We start from the raw sequence: 25,006 nt of genomic DNA, 5'->3' as shown, positions 1-25,006 counted from the left end.
CGATTACCCCATTAGTTTCAGCGAGGATAAAAGATTTGTGGATGAGGAACGTGAAAGTGAAGGACTAGAGTGCAGTGCAGAACATATCTTTTTTCGCTCTGACCGTAACTTAGGTACAAGCTGGCTCATTGGATTCCACACTCTCTCCTTTTTCTATTGTGGATCACGGATTTGTATTTTAAACCACCTGGGATACTATATCCTCTTGAAAATGAGAGTCGAGAACACGAAATGGACATTCACAGTGACTTTTATCTCCACAGCAATACATCGGTGAAGCTCTTTAGCTACTGAGCTAACGTGATAGCATCGGGCTTTACTGCATATAGAAACAAAACAGTTCCTGACTGGAAGGATAGACAGAAGATCAACAATACTACCAAACTCTGGACATGTACATAAACGGTTAATGCTTTCCAGCTCGGCGAAGCTTAATAATGCTGTTGCTAACGACGCCATTGAAGCTAACTTAGTTACGGAACCTCGACAGAGCTATGCTAAAAACATTAGCTCTCCACCTACGCCAGCTCTCATCTGCTCATCACAACCCGTGCTCACCTGCGTTCCAGCGATCGACGGTACGACAAAGGACTTCACCCAATCACCAATGCGGTTGGCGGCCCGGAGACGGAGGAAGTCAAGGTGAGGTCGTTCGGCTAGCGCGTCTGCTATCCTCAAAGTGCTCCTGGTTGTGTTGCTGTAGTCCGCCGCTAATACACCGATCCCACCTACAACTTTCTTCTTTGCAGTCTCCATTGTTCATTAAACAAATTGCAAAAGATTCACCAACACAGATGTCCAGAATACTGTGGGATTTTGAAATGAAAACAGAGCTTTTTGTATTGGATTCAATGGGCTCCGAATACTTCCGCTTCCACTGTTGACGTCACGCGCAAACGTCATCATATCGAAACGTTTTCAGCCGGAAGTTTGCCGGGAAGTTTAAAATGTCACTTTATAAGTTAACCCGGCCGTATAGGCATGTGTTGCAATGTTAAGATTTCATCATTGATATATAAACTATCAGACTGCGTGGTCGCTAGTAGTGGCTTTCAGTAGGCCTTTAAATTCAGCTTTTTGACTTATCCAGGTAGGTAATTATTGACTCTGTGTGTCGCCGAGTAGCCTGCAAAGACCTGCTGACTCCTGCTTTGGATCGGAAACCCAACAGTTTTGTAGCTGTGAGCTGCACAACGCCACCGCAGGCCTTCTGGACCAAGCACGCCCAGACAGAAGTCATAGAGGTGAAACGCCATCCGTTTGGTTTTTCTTGTGAACCAGCATGTGCTGGTACAGATCATCGTCACTGTTCCCCACTTCAACAGGGTAGCAGCAACCCCATCTTCCTTAGCAGCGTCGCCTTCTTCCAGGATTGCAACATCAACCAGCAGACGCAGGTGAAACTGGCAGTCTACGACGTGAAGGACCGCTCCCATGGCACGGTGGGAGGTCTACGACGGCAGTGACGCACGCTTCTGCTTTCAGACGGAACTGACACTTCTGTTTTCCTTCTTTTTGCGGGTTCAGATGTACATGTTGGGCTCAGCACTCTTCCCTGTGAAGGAGTTGTTGCATGAAAAAGACCACAGATTAGAGCTGGAGCTCAGGTAGAACATGCAAGGCACCCTTCTCATGTGCACGTGCCCATTAAGTACTAAGCTAGATTGTTTATTTTTTAATCATACAGGTCAGCGGAGAACAAGCGAGTGGGAAACCTCTCTGTGTCCGCATGGCAGATGGGCGAGAAAGCAGATCAGAGAATTTCAGTCAGCCGCCTTCCAGACAGTAACAATGGCCGGGTAGGGCAGCGTATTTTTCAAAGAAACCCTCAACAGGAAGTTAGTCTTCCCCACGTACATGTTGTTGAGCACCTTCAGTGTTTCCTGTAGACAATGCTTGCTGTTGACGAGAGCCTTTCGGAAGCGATGGGAGTGCGAATCAAGTACGCCTCACTGTGCAGAGACACCCTTCTGCGTTCAGGTATGATGACATTTTCCATATGCTACATCCTTTTGTATTGACATGCAGACAAGGGTCAACAGGAGCAGCCTTCAGGAAGCAGACCAGCATCCCTTCAGCAGCTTATTCACAACCTCGCTATGCGGTTTTGCAGCGGAACTTAAACCTGGATCCACCCTCATATGAATTAGATGTTTTTTGTTTTTTGTTTGCTATCCCGCTGTCCGCCATCTGTGCTGACTGACCCATGACTCCATGTTCACATCACACTCTGACGCTTATTATTGAATGAATGAAATAAGTTTATTTCGGTCATATAATCAACCATCAACCATTTTTGTGTGAGCAGTTTAACAGCACAGATTATACATATTTAACAATCATACACATTTACACACAAAAAGAAAAGAAGATCGAAAAAGGAATAGGCTGAAGCCCAAACCTGTCCTATACCTTCACTGAAAATTAGATTGCCTGGAACATCAACGTTCAAAAAATCAATGGGATGAAAGTAATTGTTACTATATTTTTTAATTTTCCATTATTTCACCTTTCAAGGTTTTCTTGAACCTTAACAAAGAACTACATGTCTTCAACTCACCGAGCTTGTTCCACCATTTAACTCCTAAAACTGAAATACATTTATATTTTATATTCCTTCTTACTTTACCTATTTCAAAAATCAATATCCCCCGTAACTTATAGTTTTCTCCTCTTAACTTAAATAACCTAAGAACACAAATCCAAAGGCTGTTGTTTACTCCAAACATAATTCCCATTGTTTTTAAAAACACAATATCTGAAAATGTTAACGCATTAGAACTTATGAATAATGTATTGGTATGTTCATATAGCACGCTTTGTGTATTATTCTAATGACCCTTGTTTGAAGTTTAATTATTGGCTCTATGTTTGTTTTATAAACATTTCCCCAAACTTCAACACAATATGTTAGATATGGAAAAATAAAAGTATAATATAACATATGCAGACATTTCTTATTCAGCATGTGTCTTACTTTATAAAGAATAGCAATGGATTTGGATATTTTTCCCTTTATATATTCAATATGCGGTTTCCAACATAATTTATGATCAATTATTATTCCCAAGAACTTAGTTTCGTATACCCTATCAATTTCCACTTGATTTAATTTTAATTTTGCTTCACAATTTGTCCTTGCACCACTAAACACCATACATTTAGTTTTCTTATCATTTAAAGGCCTAATGAAAGCCACTACTACCGACCACGCAGTCTTGATAGTTTATATATCAATGATGAAATCTTAACATTGCAACACATGCCGATACGGCCGGGTTAACTTATAAAGTGCAATTTTAAATTTCCCGCTGAACTTCCGGTTGAAAACTCCTTTGGATGATGACGTATGCGCGTGACGTAGCCAGTGAAACAGAGGTATGGCTCCCCCATTGAAGCCAATACGAAATAGCTCTGTTTTCATCTCATTATTCCACAGTATTCTGGACATCTGTGTTGGTGAATCTGTTGCAATTTGTTCATTGCATTATGGAGAAAGAAGCTGAGCAAGTAAAGAAGAAAGTTGTCTGTGCGAAGCGGAGTATTTTGCGAGGGAAGTCAGCAACACAACACAGCCGGCGTTTCATTGTTTACATTCCCGAAAGATGCAGTCAAGATCGAAGAACTCGGACAACAGAGACTCTTACCAGGAGGACTTTGACTTGGATACACAGACGCCTGTAGAGAACTGGGACAACACAGACTCTTACCAGGATTACTTTGATTTGGATACACAGACGCAGACGCGATACCGTGAGTACGCAGCTGCGCTTCCAAACATTTGATCGCTTGCCCGTATGTGCGTGTCACGTACGTAACTTTGGTTAAATATATAAGCTTTATGAACCTTGGGTTAGGTGAACGGTCCTTTGGGCTGAGTGAGTGTGTGTGTTGTGCAGGTGTTTGAATTGTATTGGCGGGTTATATGGACGGGAGCTAGTAGCTAGGAGCTAGCATAACAAACACGCAGGTGTTTTTATGCTGGATTAATTTGTGGCATATTAAATATAAGCCTGGTTGTGTTGTGGCTAATAGAGTATATATATGTCTTGTATTTATTTACTGTTGTAGTCATTCCCATCTTCCCTATCTGAATCGCTTCCACTCCCCACTAGTCCTTCACTTGCACTTTCCTCATCCACAAATCTTTCATCCTCGCTCAAATTAATGGGGAAATCGTCGCTTTCTCGGTCCGAATCTCTCTCACTTCATGCGGCCATCATTGTAAACAATAGGGAACTTTGCGTATATGTTCAACTGACTACGTCACGCTACTTCCGGTAGGGGCAAGCCTTTTTTTTATCAGATACCAAAAGTTGCAATCTTTATCGTCGTTGTTCTATACTAAATCCTTTCAGCAAAAATATGGCAATATCGCGAAATGATCAAGTATGACACATAGAATAGATCTGCTATCCCCGTTTAAATTTAAAAAATTCATTTCAGTAGGCCTATCATTTAATGATAACTTATTAATATCAAACCATTTGTTTAGCTCAACCTCTATTATCCTCAACACTTCCTTGAAGTCTTCTTCTGAACAATATACATTTGTATCATCTGCAAACATAATAAATGTCAATTTATTAGATACTGAACAAATATTATTTAAATAAAGTATAAATTACTTAGGTCCCAATACCGAGCCTTGTGGAACCCCACAAGTTACTCTTCTTGGCTGTGATTTAGTCTTATTCATTTCCACATATTGAGATCTATTACTTAAAAAACTACTTAACCACTGTTGTGAAACACCTCTTATGCCATAGTTTTACCATGTTTGCAGAAGTAAGGAATGATGGATTGTGTCAAAAGCTTTACATAAGTCAATAAATAGACTAGACTAGACTAGACTTCCTTTTTATTGTCATTCAAATTTGCACTTTACAGTACAGATAAGAACGAAATTTTGTTGCATTAGCTCCTGGTAGTGCAGGATTAAAAAAGCAATAAGGTGCATATATAAATAAATAGGTTACTGTACAGATAAATATATTGCTCTTTTTCATATGCGTCCACGTTTATGGATGTATGTTATATAGTCTTTTTGATTCCAGCGAGTTAATCCATTTTGGGGGGATAATTATGATGCGTTCAAGAGTCTTACGGCCTGAGGGAAGAAGCTGTTACAGAACCTGGAGGTTCTGCTTCGGAGGCTGCGGAACCTCTTTCTAGAGTCCAGCAGTGAAAACAGTCCTTGGTGGGGGTGGGAGGAGTCTTTGCAGATTTTCTGAGCCCTGGTGAGGCAGCGGCTTTTTGCGATCTCCTGGACAGGAGGAAGAGGAGTCCTGATGATCTTTTCCGCCGTCCTCACCACTCTCTGCAGAGACTTCCAGTCTGAGGCATTGCAGGCTCCAGTCCAGACAGAGATGCAGTTGGTCTCTATAGTGCCTCTGTAGAATGTGCTGAGAATACCACAGCAATCATCAAGAAGGCTCAGCAGCGGCTACACTTCCTGAGAGTCCTCGGGAAGTACAACCTGAAGCCTGACCTGCTGCTGACCTTCTACCGCTCGTCCAGCGAGAGCCTGCTGACCTACTGTATTACAGTATGGTACGGCAGCTGCACTGCAGCAGACAGGGAGAGGCTGCAAAGAGTGGTCAAGACGGCTCAAAAGATCATCGGCCGCCCTCTCCCCTCTCTGATGGACATCTACACCTCCCGCTGCCTCAACAGAGCCAGTGCCATCATCAAGGACAGCATCCACCCTGGCTCTGACCTGTTCCACCTGCTGCCCTCTGGGAAGCGCTACAGGTGCATTAAAACTAAGACGAACAGGCTAAAAAACAGCTTCTTCCCCAGGGCCATAACCACCCTGAACAGACTTCCCCATTGACCCTCATAACTGCCTTCTCTTCGGTGCAATAACCCATTCCACCAACCACCCGGTTTCATGTAGATGTTCATGTACATATTCATTTCACCCTCTGTATAGAGTGTACACTTGTTTTATCGCACTGTATGGAATGGCCTCAATCTCGTTACCCTGCGTAATGACAATAAAGCTGATTCTGATTCTGATTCTGAATACTCACCACAAATACTCCAATTGCTTTTTTTCTATTGCTGTAGCTATGTTTTTCTACAAAGTCCACCACTGCTAGGGATGTCGATCGATTACTCCTGAACCCATACTGATGGTCATTCAGTAGCTCATTCACCCTTATTTATTATTAGGAGTGTATTGATCCCCCCTGTGAGTGTGAGGGATCTGTTTACTTCAAACATGGTGTGGTTCTAAAAATAACACATGTAAAGGGTTGGATTTAGAGAAAATAATAGAATGATTTGCATTTTCAGTGTTTGGAGGCACAATGTCCAGGATGTACCGCTTCCCTACGACTAACGGCAACCACCTGCGGGTGCTTGAGCAGATGGCCGAGAGCATCTTGTCCCTGAACATCCCCAGACAGTTTGTCAAACTGCTGTTGGAGGAGGACACGGCCCGGTACAATGCCACCTGTTATGACTGTACGCCGTGTCACTTTCCATACCGCTAACAGCAATTCATTTCCCTGGCAGGGTCGGTGAGCTGGAGGAGCTGGGAGAGTTGTCCCCTTGCTGGGAGAACCTGCGGCGACAGATCGTCACACACTACCAAGCTGTCGTAGTCTCGTACCAGGAAACACTGTCTGACCTCAGTAGCTACAAAGGTTTCAACCCTACACAGATACTTTCTTTCTTTCTTTCTTTCTTTAGTTTATTTGAAAAACGAACACACTTACAGCTAGGGGTGTAACGGTACACAAAATTGTCGGTTCGGTACGTACCTCGATTTAGAGGTCACGGTTCGGTTCATTTTCGGTACAGTAAGAAAACAACAAAATATAAATGTTTTAGTTATTTATTTACCAAATTTGTAAACAAATGGCTTTATCCTTGTAACATTGGGAACACTATAATAATTCTGCCCACGTTAATCAACATTAAACTGCCTCAAGTTGTTGCTCAGATTCAATAAAATGACAAAACTTTTCTTCTGCATATAAAAACTGCAACATTAAACAGTTTCAAGTCAACTCATCATGCTTAATTTATTACAGCATTTGGGAAGCCTGCAGTTGATTTATGATGTAAATGTTATATTTTTATCAACATGTGATAGCAGGGACCCTGCCATTCAAAACTAGGCTGCTGCATTACTAATGATTCATGTAACTATAGCTGAAAAAATGGTACAATAGCAATAGGAGAGACTATTCATCCCTGAACACCATGGAGTTCATGTAGGCTTAATGATGCACTTACATTATTATATCAACTATCAGAGACAGAAACTCTTCATTTAACACAATGTCCTTTTTTGCTGCTTCAACACAGCTCAATCAACACAGAGAAAGGTAAAGTTAAATAACAGACAGACAGGGCTTTGCTGTCCGTAACACACACACCGCAAAATGAGCTAACGTTACGCTAAAAGCAAATTAGCCTTCACCTCAAGCCAGGACTGCGAACGAGCTGAACTGCCTTTTATATTTCTAGAAGGTCAACGAGCTCATAGTGATGTTACTAGTAGTTGACTGGGAGGTGTTTATTATCGATTGGGGAGAGTCCGCTGCCTGATGCTTACCTGCTAAACACTGACTACATGCGCTCTGAATACACACTGCTGATTGGCTGTTACCGCTCTGTTTGTAACCAATCAGTTGGTTGTGTGGGTGTGACAATGCTGGGTGCTGTGTAGAGGACTGACAGAGACAGGTAGAAGGAAGCGGAGGCGGCTACTTAATATGTTCGTGTGGAAACTCGTTCGGTACACCTCCGAACCGAAATGAAACCCCCGTACCGAAACGGTTCAATACAAATACACGTACCGTTACACCCCTACTTACAGCATAATACATCACACAATTTCATATCATTTCACTTGACATCATGTCCGAAAAGGAGTAGGAAGAAGTAAAGCTTATTTAATCCTACCCCTTTCCCACTTCAGAGCGTTTACAAATATATACATTCATTTACTGACTTTTTTTTATGGTAAAATGACATCCGTGAATGAGTAATACAACAGTTTTGTAATACATAATGAAGTCAGTCATTATTAACATACTGAGATGAAGAATATCTTATTTTCAATAAGGTTGAAAGTATTTCTCATAATTCTTCTTCTTTGTACTTTGTAAGCACGATTAATTTGAACAACCTCTTAAACTGGATCATATCAGTACTTTGTTTAACTTCTTTACTTCATCCATTCCATCATTTAATTCCACATACTGATATGCTAAATGTTCTAAGTAGGGATGTCCGATAATGGCTTTTTTGCCGATATCCGATATTCCGATATTGTCCAACTCTTTAATTACCGATATCAAGCGATACCGATATATACAGTCGTGGAATTAACACATTATTATGCCTAATTTGGACAACCATGTATGGTGAAGATGAGGTTCTTTTTTAAAAAATTAATAAAATAAAATAAGATAAATAAATTAAAAACATTTTCTTGAATAAAAAGAAAGTAAAACAATATAAAAACAGTTACATAGAAACTAGTAATTAATGAAAATGAGTAAAATTAAGTGTTAAAGGTTAGTACTATTAGTGGAGCAGCAGCACGCACAATCATGTGTGCTTACGGACTGTATCCCTTGCAGACTGTATTGATATATATTGATATATAATGTAGGAAGCAGAATATTAATAACAGAAAGAAACAACCCTTTTGTGTGAATGAATGTAAATGGGGAAGGGAGGTTTTTTGGGTTACATATATATATATATATATATATATATATATATATATACACTACCGTTCAAAAGTTTGGGGTCACCCAAACAATTTTGTGGAATAGCCTTCATTTCTAAGAACAAGAATAGACTGTCGAGTTTCAGATGAAAGTTCTCTTTTTCTGGCCATTTTGAGCGTTTAATTGACCCCACAAATGTGATGCTCCAGAAACTCAATCTGCTCAAAGGAAGGTCCGTTTTGTAGCTTCTGTAACGAGCTAAAGTGTTTTCAGATGTGTGAACATGATTGCACAAGGGTTTTCTAATCATCAATTAGCCTTCTGAGCCAATGAGCAAACACATTGTACCATTAGAACACTGGAGTGATAGTTGCTGGAAATGGGCCTCTATACACACCTATGTAGATATTGCACCAAAAAGCAGACATTTGCAGCTAGAATAGTCATTTACCACATTAGCAATGTATAGAGTGTATTTCTTTCAAGTTAAGACTAGTTTAAAGTTATCTTCATTGAAAAGTACAGTGCTTTTCCTTCAAAAATAAGGACATTTACATGTGACCCCAAACTTTTGAACGGTAGTGTATATATATATATATATATATATATATATATATATATATATATATATATATATATATATATATATATATATATATATATATATATATATATATATATATATGTATATATATATATATATATGTATATATGTATATATGTATATATGTACATATATCTATATATATACATATAGATACATAAACATATATATGTGTGTATGTATATGTTTATATGTGTATATATATATATATATATATATATATATATATATATATATATATATATATATATATATATATATATATATATATATATATATATATATATATATATATATAAATGTCTTTATTTTGTCCAGTAATGCAATATATATATATGTATGTATGTACATATATATGTTTATATGTATATATGTACATATATACATCTATTTATATATGTACGTATATATAAATATGTATATATATGTGTATATATTTATATATATATATATATATATATACATATATGTACATATATATACACTGTACATATATAAATATGTGTATATATATATATATATATATATATATGTGTGTATATATTTATATGTATATGTATATATACATTTATATATGTACATATACAGTTACTTTTTTTAGATATATTTTACTTAGCTCTCCAAAAATGTTCTATACGTAATAAGCACCAGTCTGAAAATGTCGCCTTCTTCTTTGGAGTCGCCATCCCTGTCTTCCTTTATCGACAGTCCATCATGAGATCCTTCAACTCATCAAAATATTCACGATCTGATTAGTGTTGCCCCGTATGGATGATTGTGGGAGTAGTTGGAGGACACCAGGGAGGAACTTTTCCGCGCACAATTCACTGCAGGTGTGATTTATAATGAGAAGAGTGTGCAGCATGCTTTATAAAAATATGTTTTGTTGTTACTTACATTCTGAGCTTTTTGCTTACTCAAAGTTCTACGTTGGAGTCCAGGCAGAGTTTTATAAATGAGGTCCCATGGGCGTTTGAGCTGTGTTAAGAAATGTAATTATGATGTCTACTGCCACCTATAGGGTAGCCCAGGGGTCACCAACGCGGTGCCCGCGGGCACCAGGTAGCCCGTAAGGACCAGATGAGTAGCCCGCTGGCCTGTTCTAAAAATAGCTCAAATAGCAGCACTTACCAGTGAGCTGCCTCTATTTTAAAAAATGTATTTACTTACTAGCAAGCTGGTCTCGCTTTGCTCGACATTTTTAATTCTAAGAGAGACAAAACTCAAATAGAATTTGAAAATCCAAGAAAATATTTTAAAGACTTGGTCTTCACTTGTTTAAATAAATTCATTAATTTTTTTACTTTGCTTCTTATAACTTTCAGAAAGACAATTTTAGAGAAAAAAATACAACCTTAAAAATGATTTTAGGATTTTTAAACACATATACCTTTTTACCTTTTAAATTCCTTCCTCTTCTTTCCTGACAATTTAAATCAATGTTCAAGTAAATTTATTTTTTTTATTGTAAAGAAAACAAATATATTTTAATTTAATTCTTCATTTTAGCTTCTGTTTTTTCGACGAAGAATATTTGTGAAATATTTCTTCAAACTTATTATGATTAAAATTCCAATAAATTATTCTGGCAAATCTAGAAAATCTGTAGAATCAAATTTGAATGTTATTTCAAAGTCTTTTGAATTTCTTTCAAAATTTTTGTTCTGGAAAATCTAGAAGAAATAATGATTTGTCTTTGTTAGAAATATAGCTTGGTCCAATTTGTTATATATTCTAACAAAGTGCAGATTGGATTTTAACCTATTTAAAACATGTCATCAAAATTCTAAAATTAATCTTAGTCAGGAAAAATTACTAACGATGTTCCATAAATTATTTTTAAAAAAATTTCAAAAAGATTCGAATTAGCTAGTTTTTCTCTTCTTTTTTTCGGTTGAATTTTGAATTTTAAAGAGTCGAAATTGAAGATAAACTATGTTTCAAAATGTAATTGTCATTTTTTTCGTGTTTTCTCCTCTTTTAAACCGTTCAATTAAGTGTAAATATCATTCATTACTAATAATAACATAGAGTTAAAGGTAAATTGAGCAATTTGGCTATTTCTGGCAATTTATTTAAGTGTGTATCAAACTGGTAGCCCTTCGCATTAATCACTACCCAAGAAGTAGCTCTTGCTTTCAAATCTATTCATGGCGGTCCAAATGTATTAGAAGCGAACCACTACAAATAAAGAAATGTATGGCATACTGCCGCTGACATCGCCTGATTTCTTTTCACCAGTATTAACTGAGGGTTTAAGGACATTGTTGGAGGATGCCCTACCTCGCACTGTCAAGAAATCCTGGATTTGCAAATGTTTCTCCTTTAATTCCTCCACAAAGTTTTGCAAAGCCATTGTTCAGTAATTCTGCTAACAATGAACAAACAATGACGTGAAGAAATAAACATTCTAAAAATCTAATGTTCCCACTCCCCATCAGGACCGTCATTTAAAGCCAGCAGTCGGAAGGCAGACAGGAAGATGGAGTTCATGCCAACCAACCTCCACATTCAAAGGATGAGGGTGCAGGATGAGTTGGGTTTTGGTAAGGCAGCTTGGATCACATCCACTTTGCCTTGTCAATGTTTCTTATTTGGTTTTTATACCTTTGCTTTCCAGAGCACACGTATGATGTCATCACCATGGGTGCGCCGGCTGCGCACTGCCAGGGCTTTAAGAACGGCGGCCTGAGAAAACTCACTCAGAAATTTGAGGAAGCAAAGAAACAGTAAGTTCAAAAATGTTTTAAAACAAAGTTTTTGTTCACTTCTTCATGGTGATTTTTTGTTTTCTCTGTTCACTTAAAGGCCTACTGAAATGATTTTTTTTTTTATTTAAACGGGGATAGCAGATCCATTCTATGTGTCATACTTGATCATTTCGCGATATTGCCATATTTTTGCTGAAAGGATTTAGTAGAGAAAATCGACGATAAAGTTTGCAACTTTTGCTCGCTGATAAAAAAAAGCCTTGCCTGTAGCGGAAGTAGCGTGACGTCACAGGAGCTAGTATTCCTCACAATTCCCCGTTGTTTACAATGGAGCGAGAGAGATTCGGACCGAGAAAGTGACGATTACCCCATTAATTTGAGCCAGGATGAAAGATTCGTAGATGAGGAACGTTACAGTGAATGACTTGAGAGGCAGTGCAGGACGTATCTTTTTTCGCTCTGACCGTAACTTAGGTACAAGCTGGCTCATTGGATTCCACACTCTCTCCTTTTTCTATTGTGGATCACGGATTTGTATTTTAAACCACCTGGGATACTATATCCTCTTGAAAATGAGAGTCGAGAACGCGAAATGGACATTCAGTGCCTTTTATCTCCACGACAATACATCGGCGAAATGCTTTAGCTACGAGCTAACGTGATAGCATCTTGCTTTAACTGCATATAGAAACAAAAGAAATAAACCCCTGACTGGAAGGATAGATAGAAAATCAACAATACTATTAAACCGTGGACATGTAAATACACGGTTAATGCTTTCCAGGCTGGCGAAGGTTAACAATGCTGTGCTAACGACGCCATTGAAGCTAACTTAGCAACCGGACTGCACAGAGCTATGCTAAAAACATTAGCTCTCCACCTACACCAGCCAGCCCTCATCTGCTCATCAACACCCGTGCTCACCTGCGTTCCAGCGATCGGCAGAAGGACGAAGGACTTCACCCGATGCGTTTGGCGGCCCGGAGACGTAGGAAGTCAAGGTGAAGTCGGCGGCTAGCGCGGCTAGCGCTCCAACAAAGTCCTCCTGGTTGTGTTGCTGTAGTCCGCTGCTAATACACCGATCCCACCTACAACTGTCTTCTTTGCAGCCTTCATTGTTCATTAAACAAATTGCAAAAGATGTCCAGAATACTGTGGAATTATGAAATGAAAACAGAGCTTTTTGTATAGGATTCTACGGGTACCATAACTTCCGTTACTCGGACTTCGTCACGCGCATACGTCATCATACCGCGACGTTTCAGCCGGATATTTCCCGGGAATTTTAAATGTCACTTTATAAGTTAACCCGGCCGTATTGGCATGTGTTGCAATGTTAAGATTTCATCATTGATATATAAACTATCAGACTGCGTGGTCGCTAGTAGTGGCTTTCAGTAGGCCTTTAATCTATTATTTGGCTGCCTGCAGGGGCATTTTCTTTACATGAATTATTTAATTGTTTCCGCACTTGTATAGCTTCCTCTTAATAGTTTTGTTTTTGTTACTTTTGGGGTCAGCGCATATGAGGAGGTGCGGTGAGTTGATTGCACTCGTTTGCTTCTTTTTGTTTGTTTGTCTTTATGCCACAAAAACAACCCTGTCTTCTTCAAGTCTTCACTGCACACTTGTCACCAAAACCACCAAATCAAGCTAATTGTCTTTGTTTTTAAATGTTACATTCACCTTATTATTGTTAAAAAAGAGGCATGTGCATGTCAACGTATTCAGTGTCCGAGAAAAAGGAATAGGAATGTAACCAACACCAAGTGGTACCTCGGTTTTTGCACCTTTTTGTATGATACATTTATTTTTTTTTACAAAAAAAAATGTTTTATATACTTTGGCCCAGTTTTCTTATACTGTCTTGATCAGGCCTGGGCAATTATTTTGACTCTGGGGCCTTATTTAGAGAAAGAAATGTGTCTGGGGGCCGGTATATCTGATTTTTAGGAACACTAATACAAAACTACTTCTACCAACCTGGCCATGCCTCCCAAATACATTTTTTTTGTGTAAATCCTTCTACCAACCTAGCCACGTTGCCCCAAATAAATGTAGTTTTGGGTAAATCCTTCTCCCAACCTAACCACTCAACCCCAAATAAATGTAGTTTTGGGTAAATCCTTCTACCAACCTAGCCATGCCACCCAAATAAATTTAGTTTTGGGTAAATCCTTCTCCCAAACTAGCCACTCAACCCCAAATAAATGTAGTTTTGGGTAAATCCTTCTACCAACCTAACCACTCAACCCCAAATAATGTAGTTTTGGGTAAATCCTTCTCCCAAACTAGCCACTCAACCCCAAATAATGTAGTTTTGGGTAAATCCTTCTACCAACCTAACCACTCAACCCCAAATAATGTAGTTTTGGGTAAATCCTTCTACCAACCTAGCCATGCTGCCCCAAATAAATGTAGTTTTGGGTAAATCCTTTTACCAACTTAGCCATGCCGCCCCAAATAAATGTAGTTTTGGGTAAATCCTTCTCCCAACCTAACCACTCAACCCCAAATAAATGTAGTTTTGGGTAAATCCTTCTACCAACCTAGCCACGCTGCCCCAAATAAATGTAGTTTTGGGTAAATCCTTCTCCCAACCTAACCACTCAACCCCAAATAAATGTAGTTTTGGGTAAATCCTTCTACCAACCTAGCCACGCCACCCAAATAAATTTAGTTTGGGGTAAATCCTTCTCCCAACCTAACCACTCAACCCCAAATAAATGTAGTTTTGGGTAAATCCTTCTACCAACCTAGCCACGCTGCCCCAAATAAATGTAGTTTTGGGTAAATCCTTTTACCAACTTAGCCACGCCGCCCCAAATAAATGTAGTTTTGGGTAAATCCTTCTACCAACCTAACCACGCTGCCCCAAATAAATGTAGTTTTGGGTAAATCCTTCTACCAACCTAGCCACGCCACCCAAATAAATTTAGTTTTGGGTAAATCCTTCTCCCAACCTAACCACTCAACCCCAAATAAATGTAGTTTTGGGTAAATCCTTCTACCAACCTAGCCACGCTGCCCCAAATAAATATAGTTTTGGGTAAATCCTTCTACCAACCTAGCCACGCCACCCAAATAAATGTAGTTTTGGGTAAATCCTTCTCCCAACCTAACCACTCAACCCCAAATAAATGTAGTTTTGGGTAAATCCTTCTACCAACCTAGCCACGCTGCCCCAAATAAATATAGTTTTGGGTAAATCCTTCTACCAACCTAGCCACGCCACCCAAATAAATGTAGTTTTGGGTAAATCCTTCTCCCAACCTAACCACTCAACCCCAAATAAATGTAGTTTTGGGTAAATTCTTGTACCAACCTAGCCACGCTGCCCCAAATAAATATAGTTTTGGGTAAATCCTTCTACCAACCTAGCCATGCCACCCAAATAAATGTAGTTTTGGGTAAATCCTTCTCCCAACCTAACCACTGAACCCCAAATAAATGTAGTTTTGGGTAAATCCTTCTACCAACCTAGCCACGCCACCCAAATAAATGTAGTTTTGGGTAAATCCTTCTCCCAACCTTTCTAACTCTGTAGAAAAAAGGTATTTTTCTGCACAACTGTTTGCATCGTCATTTAATTAAAGGTGGTTGATCTAAAAAATTTAGTAAAAATCTGTAAAATTACGATATTTTTCCGCAAAACGTAACCCTAACCCTAACCCTAGCAATGTATAGAGTGTATTTCTTTCAAGTTAAGACTAGTTTAAAGTCATCTTCATTGAAAAGTACAGTGCTTTTCCTTCAAAAATAAGGACATTTCAATGTGACCCCAAACTTTTGAACGGTAGTGTAAATGACCATTGTAGCTAATTAGATTACCATAGTAACTAGTATATCATGCAAAAGTGCAGATTCCAAGCATTGAAAGACTTAGTATAGTTGAAGACTTACGGTCATTAGAAAACATGAGTGCACATCATAATGGCAGCTACAGTTTTCATCTTAAAGATCTGAAAAAATTATTTGGGAATGTCCGGCGAGCCTCGGGCCTTAATTTGTCCAGGTCTGGTCTTGATTAACGTATTGCCAAACATTGAAAGAAACACATTTTTAGGATTCCGATTCCATTTTCGGTTCTGCTTAACGGTTCGGTTCTTTATTGATTCTCTTATCGATTCTCATTAGGATAAAATGATGGCAAACAACTTAATTGGCATCAACTTTGTTTAGGTTAGAAAAAACACGAGTACACAAACACAACAGCGAGGTCTTAAAAGTAACTATATAATTATAATATAATAATAACATACATATTATACCGTAGTAATATACAAAACACAACATACATGATTCTGTTACAAAGGACAATCGCACAAAAATGTTAAGTAACAGGTTTAACATTTTTCAAATAAAAATGAAAAGTATATACCGTATTTTTCGGACTATAAGTCGCAGTTTTTGTCATAGTTTGGCCGGGGGTGCGACTTATACTCAGGAGCGACTTATGTGCGAAAGGATTAACACATTAGCGTAAAATATCAAATAATATTATTTCGCTCATTCACGTAAGAGACTAGACCAGGGGTCACCAACGTGGTGCCCGCGGGCACCAGGTAGCCCGTAAGGACCAGATGAGTAGCCCGCTGGCCTGTTCTAAAAGTAGCTCAAATAGCAGCACTTACCAGTGAGCTGCCTTTATTTTTTTAAATTGTATTTATTTACCAGCAAGCTGGTCTCGCTTTGCCCGACATTTTTAATTCTAAGAGAGACAAAACTCAAATAGAATTTGAAAATCCAAGAAAATATTTTAAAGACTTGGTCTTCACTTTTTTAAATAAATTCATTAATTTTTTTACTTTGCTTCTTATAACTTTCAGAAAGACAATTTTAGAGAAAAAATACAACCTTAAAAATGATTTTAGGATTTTTAAACACATATACCTTTTTACCTTTTAAATTCCTTCCTCTTCTTTCCTGACAATTTAAATCAATGTTCAAGTAATTTTTTTTTTTTTTATTGTAAAGAATAATAAATACATTTTAATTTAATTCTTCATTTTAGCTTCTGTTTTTTCGACGAAGAATATTTGTGAAATATTTCTTCAAACTTATTATGATTAAAATTTAAAAAAAAATATTCTGGCAAATCTAGAAAATCTGTAGAATCAAATTTAAATCTTATTTCAAAATCTTTTGAATTTATTTTAAAATGTTTGTTCTGGAAAATCTAGAAGAAATAATGATTTGTCTTTGTTAGAAATATAGCTTGGTCCAATTTGTTATATATTCTAACAAAGTGCCGATTGGATTTTAACTTATTTGAAACATGTCATCAAAATTCTAAAATTAATCTTAATCAGGAAAAATTACTAATGATGTTCCATAAATTCTTTTTTAAATTTTTTCAAAAAGATTCGAATTAGCTAGTTTTTCTCTTCTTTTTTTCGGTTGAATTTTGAATTTTAAAGAGTCGAAATTGAAGATAAACTATGTTTCAAAATTTAATTGTCATTTTTTTCGTGTTTTCTCCTCTTTTAAACCGTTCAATTAAGTGTAAATATCATTCATTATTAATAATAACATAGAGTTAAAGGTAAATTGAGCAAATTGGCTATTTCTGGCCATTTATTTAAGTGTGTATCAAACTGGTAGCCCTTCGCATTAATCACTACCCAAGAAGTAGCTCTTGGTTTCAAAAAGGTTGGTGACCCTTGGACTAGACGTATAAGATTTCATGGGATTTAGCGATTAGGAGTGACAGATTGTTTGGTAAACGTATAGCATGTTCTATATGTTATAGTTATTGGAATGACTCTTACCATAATATGTTACGTTAACATACCAGTTGGTTATTTATGCCTCATATAACGTACACTTATTCATTTTCACTATTCTTTAGACATTTTAAATTGCCTTTCAAATGTCTATTCTTGCTGTTGGCTTTTATCAAATACATTTCCCCAAAAAATGCGACTTATACTCCAGTGCGACTTATATATGTTTTTTTCCTTCTTTATTATGCATTTTCGGCCCGTGCGACTTATACTCCGGAGCGACTTATACTCCGAAAAATACGGTAATTTCCGATGTTACATTTTAAAGCATTTATCGGCCGATAATATCGGACTGCCGATATTATCGGACATCTCTAGTAAATAGGCAACAGAAGATGTAACATGAATCTTCAATAAAGGTAAACGTGATGTTAATTGTTTATTTATCCATTTCATTAATCATTTATATGTAGTTGGAAAATGTTCTGCACATAAAACTAGAATTATCCCCTATAAAACGGATTTGTGATAGTATTTTTGTCTGTCTGGACCGATTAGATTAAAATGATTTCATATGGAAAAAACGGCTTTTGTCTTCGTACAAAACCGAGCTACCACTGTAACAGCATTTTGTAAAGAGTCGGAAGAAGATCCACATGTTTTTTACAGGAGACGACTACTGGAAGCATCGTTATGCACAAACAAGCTGCTAAGACCGAGTGTTTGCCCTCTGCAGCAGCACCGTCTCCAGCTCCCAGTCTATCGTCTTCATACCTCAGGATGTGGTTCGAGCCAAAGAGATCATCTCCCACATCAACACCCTGAAGACACAGGTCTATTATTACGCCGAGAGGCTTTCTAGAGCTGCAAAGGACCGGTCTGCCAGCGGAATGGAAAGGACACTGGCCACGCTGGCTGATAAGGTCTTTTGTTATTGTGTATCATTAGCAACGTTGAAGTCATCACCCGATTTTTCACGACTGCCTGCCCCACCCAGACTCGACAACTGGTGACGGTATGTGACTGCGAGCTGCTGGCGTCGGCCATTCAGGCTCTGAACGCAGCAAGGCCCGAGTACATCGCCTCCAAATTGTCTCCCTCCGCTGATTCCGAGCAAGTAGTCCTCCGCAATGACCAGGACACGCTACTGGCCAAGTGGAGCGGCAACAACAGTCGATCATCGCTGCTCGTAGACTGGCATGAGAAGGAGTGGGTATGTCATTCATGTCTTATTTCTCTGGGGACAGTCATTAGCACTGTGGGATCATTGGTGATAGACCTGAAAGAGCCAGGAACTAGGGATGTTACTCGAAACCGGTTTTCCCGGTTGTTTGATAAGAAAAGAACCGAGTCCTCGGACTCGAATCCCTTTTTGAGAACCGGTACCCGTTATCGAGACCACTATAGTAAAGGAAAAGAGTTGATTCTTTATTCGAATCCCGTCCCGACCAGAAATGCTCCGTGGGACATCACAAGAAATGACGTCACGTAGCTCAGTCATTAGGCGCAGATAGCGAAAGCAGGAAAACAATGGACGGGAAAAAGCGCTCCAAGGTGTAATAAAGTTCAAAACAAAAGCTATCATCCATCGAATAACTTTACTGAGAGATTTGAGCAGGGTAAAACACATGACGGACACTTTTACGACCAACCGGAAACATAGCAACCAGGCTAGCAACGCACCTCCTTTACGGCAGCTGTCGCAACGTTCTTAAAACAACCGCAGCACATACATATATATACAACACTGCAGCACATACATATATATACAACATATCTCCCTTTTTTAACTTTTGTTTTTCTTTCCTTGTAAACAAAACAAAATCACACTGTAGATGTGTTGTCTGTCTAATTATAAATAATGCAGACGAGGCGTGTTGGCTGAGTTCTTGACGTTTACTTTCACAGCGTGGCAACATGCAACACTTTTCGGGGCTACCGCGCAGGCTCGTAACTCCCGTTGCATGCTGGGAAGTGTAGTTGTTATATTCTCTAGCTCATAAATTTTTTCCCCCATAAAGAAATAATGTTAACTCAATAAAGTGTATTTCTTTTTTTAGCTTTAACTTTTCATTTTTTAGCATTGTAACCACATTTGCAAACAACTTTTCTCTTCATAGAATTTTCTTTCAATAAAGAAATAAAGTGCAAAAATGTCAAAGCATCATAACAAACAGTTATGTTCCAATAGCAGCAGAAGTGCACTTTTTGGAGAGCTGTATTATTTTCAGTTTTGTGCCCAAGGGACTGATTTTATTTAACACTATATTATTATTTATACACCTGTAGTGATCACAGAGACAGCTTGTTTTTGTGTTACTGTATATATTTGTTTTTCTGAAAAATCCCACTTAATATACTTTGGGTAACAACAGTCAACATTTATTTATTTTATTTTATTTTTTTAGGTGGGTAACAGTCAATATTTATTTATTTATTAGATTAAATTGTTTTCTTATACAATAAAAGTGAGCTTTTGTTAAACCAAATATTGTGTTTTTTTTTCCATATATAACAACCTATCTGGACTCGATAAGAGAATCGATAAGGAATCGGTTCGATAAGAGGATTCGATAACAGGCTCGAACTCGATAATTTCTTATCAAACATCATCCCTACCAGGTACTGAATGCAATTAGCAAAGCCCATCATGAGGTTTTCAGTTTTGAAACTCTGATCTCATTCTGATTTCTCAGGCTCTGCTTTTCAAAGACAATTTTATTACTTAGGCTTTGTTGGCCTAATCCAGGGGTGCTCACACTTTTTCTGCAGGCCAGCTACTTTCCAATTGATCAAGTCGTGGGGATCCACCTCATTCATATATATAATTTATATTTACTTAATTATGAAATATATGTTTTTGTTAACAAGTTAAAGGTGTTTAATGATAATACATGCATGTTTAACACATATAGTTAATATTGTTAATAAATTAAAGGTGTTTAATGATAATACAAGAATGTTTAATACATATAGTTAATATTGTTAAAAAGTTAAAGGTGTTTAAAGATAATACAAGCATGTTTAACACATATAGTTAATATTGTTAACAAGTTAAAGGTGTTTAAAGATAATGCAAGCATGTTTAACACATATAGTTAATATTGTTAAAAAGTTAAAGGTGTTTAAAGATAATACAAGCATGTTTAACACATATAGTTAATATTGTTAACAAGTTAAAGGTGTTTAAACATAATACAAGCATGTTTAACACATATAGTTAATATTGTTAACAAGTTAAAGGTGTTTAATGATAATATATGCATGTTTAACACATATATATTCCTTTCTTTCATGAAGACAAGAATATAAGTTGGTGTATTTCCTGATTCCGATGACTTGCTTTGATTGGAATCAGACAGTAGTGATGATAACGTCCGCATTTTCAAATGGAGGATAAAAAAAGTCCTCCTTTCTGTCCAATACCACATGAAAGTGGTTGCTTTTTGGCATCTTATTTGTCCAGCTTCCATACTCCTTTAAGGGGCGGCTTGGCGTAGTGGGTAGAGCGGCCTTGCCAGAAACCTGAGGGTTGCAGGTTCGCTCCCCGCCTCTTACCATCCAAAAAAAAAATCGCTGCCGTTGTGTCCTTGGGCAGGACACTTCACCCTTGCCCCCGGTGCCGCTCACACCGGAGAATGAATGATGAATGAATGAGTTGTAAAAATGAATGATGGGTTCTCACTTCTCTGTGAAGCGCTTTGAGTGTCTAGAAAAAGCGCTATATAAATCTAATCCATTATTATTATTATTATTATTTGTATACACTTTACAAGAAGTACATTGGCGGCAAACTCCGTAGCTTGCTAGCTTGTGCACGCCAGCTTTCTGAGACTCTTAGCGCAGGCAGGATGAAGCAGAGCTTTTATTGTGAAGGCAGGAACTGTGCAGTCGGTCTTTGGAGTTTTGACGGCAGGTACGGCGCCAGAGTCTGTTGAAATAAAAAGTGTTTCTCGCCTTCCTGTCGGTCATTTTTTTCTTAATAATGAGCTGGCAGCAGCCAGCGTCATCTCAGAAGACCCTCGGGTGCCGTGAATGTCAATCAAGTGACGGAAGTGACGTCATAGTGAAGCTTTATGATCGCTCATTTTTAGGACTATTTTTTTAATGCCTGGCTGGCGAACGACTGACACACCCTCCGCGATCGACCGGTAGATCGCGATCGACGTAATGAGCACCCCTGGCCTAATCACTTAGATGATAATAGAAATATAAAAAAAACTTACAGAAACAAACTTTAATTTGGCCGCCACCAACTGACTGAAATTTACAAAGAGATACCCTATTTTCCGGACTATAAGGCACAATTAAAATCTTCTTTTTTTTCTCAAAACTCGACAGTGCGCCTTGCGTAATGTACGGTATAATTCTGGTTTTGCGTACCGACCTCGAAGCTATTTTATTTTTGGTACATGGTGAAATGATAAGTGTGACCAGTAGATGGCAGTCAAACATAAGAGATAAGTGTCGACTGCAATATGATGGCGGTCACACTCAATAGATATGTGTGGACTGCAATATGTTTCAAGAAAACAAAATGTTATGTGTTCCATTGAAAATATAGAACATTAAACACGGCGCTCAAATATCTATCAAAATGTTTTAGTAGGACTTTGGTAAGCTATGAAGCCACACCACTTGATGGATTGTACTGTGCTTCAACATAGGAGTATTATTATGGTGTGTGTAGAAGGTAAGACATATTATCTGCTGTTTTGTTTCGCAATATTATGCAAAAGCAACTTTTCTTACCTTCTGGTACCTGCTGATCTGTATTTGGGATCTGCATAAGTCGGTGCGACGCCGTAGTCGATAAGCTTCTTCTTTTTCTCTATCTTCTTGTTATGTGACATTCATCCTCCACTGTTGCCATTTCTAATATAAAGTAGTGCAAAGTTCTTACTTATATCTGTCAGTAAACTCGCCATGAAAGCACTAAAACATACCGGTGTAGTGACTTTACATTATTCACCCAAGGAACTTTAAGTTATTCGAGACGGACGTTTTTTCACGGGACACATTTCGGGCGTTGTTGTTGCACTAGTGAGCCACGGATGAGGAGATGCTTGCTCCGTTATTGATTGAAGTAAAGTGTGAATGTCATTAAAACATTTAGCGCCATCTTTTGACACTTCTTCCACTCCCGTCCTTGCACGCTACACCGCTACAACAAAGATGACGGGGAGAAGACGATGTCGAAGTGGAGGCACGTAAATAAGACCCGCCCACAAAAGGGCGCATCCTGAAGCGACTGTCAGAAAGCGACTTGAAGATGATGTGTAAAACATCATCTATGCAACATTTTGAGCAAAGAACCACCATCACATGTTATGTAGACCACAAGGAAGGAACTGTGGACCAGCTCTATACTCTCGGCAGGGTCCTGGAGGGTGCCTGGGAGTTTGCCCAACCAGTCTACATGTGCTTTGTGGACTTGGAGAAGGCATTCGACCGTGTCCCTCGGGAAGTCCTGTGGGGAGTGCTCAGAGAGTACGGGGTATCGGACTGTCTGATTGTGGCGGTCCGCTCCCTGTACGATCATGGTCAGAGCTTGGTCCGCATTGCCGGCAGTAAGTCGGACCAGTTTCCAGTGAGGGTTGGACTCCGCCAAGGCTGCCCTTTGTCACCCATTCTGTTCATAACTTTTATGGACAGAATTTCTAGGCGCAGTCAGGGCGTTGAGGGGATCCGGTTTGGTGGCTGCAGGATTAGGTCTCTGCTTTTTGCAGATGATGTGGTCCTGATGGCTTCATCTGGCCAGGATCTTCAGCTCTCACTGGATCGGTTCGCAGCCGAGTGTGAAACGACTGGAATGAGAATCAACACCTCCAAGTCCGAGTCCATGGTTCTCGCCCGGAAAAGGGTGGAGTGCCATCTCCAGGTTGCGGTGGAGATCTTGCCCCAAGTGGAGGAGTTCAAGTACCTCGGAGTCTTGTTCACGAGTGAGGGAAGAGTGGATGGTGAGATCGACAGGCGGATCGGTGCGGCGTCTTCAGTAATGCGGACGCTGTATCGATCAGTTGTGGTGAAGAAGGAGCTGAGCCGGAAGGCAAAGCTCTCAATTTACCGCTTGATCTACGTTCCCATCCTCACCTATGGTCATGAGCTTTGGGTTATGACCGAAAGGACAAGATCACGGGTACAAGCGGCCCAAATGAGTTTTCTCTGCCGGGTGGCGGGTCTCTCCCTTAGAGATAGGGTGAGAAGCTCTGCCATCCGGGGGGAGCTCAAAGTAAAGCAGCTGCTCCTCCACATGGAGAGGAGCCAGTTGAGGTGGTTCGGGCATCTGGTCAGGATGCCACCCGAACGCCTCCCTAGGGAGGTGTTTAGGGCACGTCCGACCGGTAGGAGGCCACGGGGAAGACCCAGGACACGTTGGGAAGACTATGTCTCCCGGCTGGCCTGGGAACGCCCCGGGATCCCCCGGGAGGAGCTGGACCAAGTGGCTGGGGAGAGGGAAGTCTGGGCTTCCCTGCTTAGGCTGCTGCCCCCGCGACCCGACCTCGGATAAGCGGAAGAAGATGGATGGATGGATGGATGGAATCTCAAAGTGCTACAAAGTACTAAAAAAAATAAAAAATAGAAAGTTAGAATATATATAATGGAAAATTAAAATAGAAACGAAAACATGAAAAACACCAGATGAACACTGGATAAAACAGAAACATAGATAAAGATAGAAATAAAAAGCATGAAAGCACTGGATTAAACAGATAGGCAAGCAGTGTATTTAAAAACAAGAAGCCAGAGAGCTGTGCTAAAAAGGTGGCTTTTTAGTCCATTCTTAAAACGGTCGACCGACTGTGGTGCTCTAAGATGGTCGGGGAGAGTGTTCCAGAGCACATGAGTTCAGATCTATAATGAAGTCTGCCTGTTGAGGGCCCCTGAATCAGGGTCTGCTGCATAAGATCCAGAAATAAAATGAGCTCAGAGATCATTTGCATTAATTGTGGGGCGCCCCATGCTTTGCACATCCCGTCGATGTTATCTCATCTCTCCAATGTACTTTTTGTCAAATTCCCAGAGCCCATTTATGTAAGTGAAAGTAACCTCTCTGGATGTGAAGATGAGAAGTGTGTGATGTTCTGTGTTATCCTCCTCCCAGGAGAAAGTGTGGTTGAATGTGGACAAGTCACTGGAGTGCATCATCCAGCGTGTGGACAAGCTGCTGCAGAAGGAGAGGAATCCTGGCGACATCGGTGAAGGCGCAGGCCAGTCAGACGGTGCCAGTAAAAAGGGTAACCCTGTCACACATAGTATGCACGTTGC

The 25,006-nt window shown here is 39.1% G+C and overlaps 1 protein-coding gene across 8 annotated transcripts in view; it reads left to right on the top strand.

Annotated features, from left to right (window-relative positions):
• Nucleotides 1-25,006, top strand: part of LOC133646989 (inositol polyphosphate-4-phosphatase type I A-like) — a 92,441-nt gene that overhangs the window by 29,475 nt on the left and 37,960 nt on the right. For 2 of the 8 annotated variants that reach the window (XM_062043037.1, XM_062043005.1), the window contains exons 5-17: nucleotides 1,126-1,244; nucleotides 1,326-1,442; nucleotides 1,528-1,607; nucleotides 1,688-1,799; nucleotides 1,890-1,980; nucleotides 6,301-6,448; nucleotides 6,523-6,653; nucleotides 11,742-11,846; nucleotides 11,921-12,029; nucleotides 13,532-13,549; nucleotides 18,477-18,660; nucleotides 18,735-18,950; nucleotides 24,843-24,975. In XM_062043037.1, coding sequence (XP_061899021.1) covers nucleotides 1,126-1,244; nucleotides 1,326-1,442; nucleotides 1,528-1,607; nucleotides 1,688-1,799; nucleotides 1,890-1,980; nucleotides 6,301-6,448; nucleotides 6,523-6,653; nucleotides 11,742-11,846; nucleotides 11,921-12,029; nucleotides 13,532-13,549; nucleotides 18,477-18,660; nucleotides 18,735-18,950; nucleotides 24,843-24,975 — 1,563 coding nt within the window. Of the gene's footprint in view, nucleotides 1-1,125; nucleotides 1,245-1,325; nucleotides 1,443-1,527; nucleotides 1,608-1,687; nucleotides 1,800-1,889; nucleotides 1,981-6,300; nucleotides 6,449-6,522; nucleotides 6,654-11,741; nucleotides 11,847-11,920; nucleotides 12,030-13,531; nucleotides 13,550-18,473; nucleotides 18,661-18,734; nucleotides 18,951-24,842; nucleotides 24,976-25,006 lie in introns of all 8 variants that reach the window. The other 6 variants (XM_062043029.1, XM_062042998.1, XM_062043055.1 and 3 more) reach the window with 3 other exon arrangements.

Source organism: Entelurus aequoreus, linkage group LG01, assembly GCF_033978785.1.
Source record: "Entelurus aequoreus isolate RoL-2023_Sb linkage group LG01, RoL_Eaeq_v1.1, whole genome shotgun sequence".
Taxonomy (NCBI): domain Eukaryota; kingdom Metazoa; phylum Chordata; class Actinopteri; order Syngnathiformes; family Syngnathidae; genus Entelurus; species Entelurus aequoreus.
The sequence above is the reverse complement of the archived record's forward strand: the minus strand, read 5'-3'. Positions and strand labels throughout refer to the sequence as shown.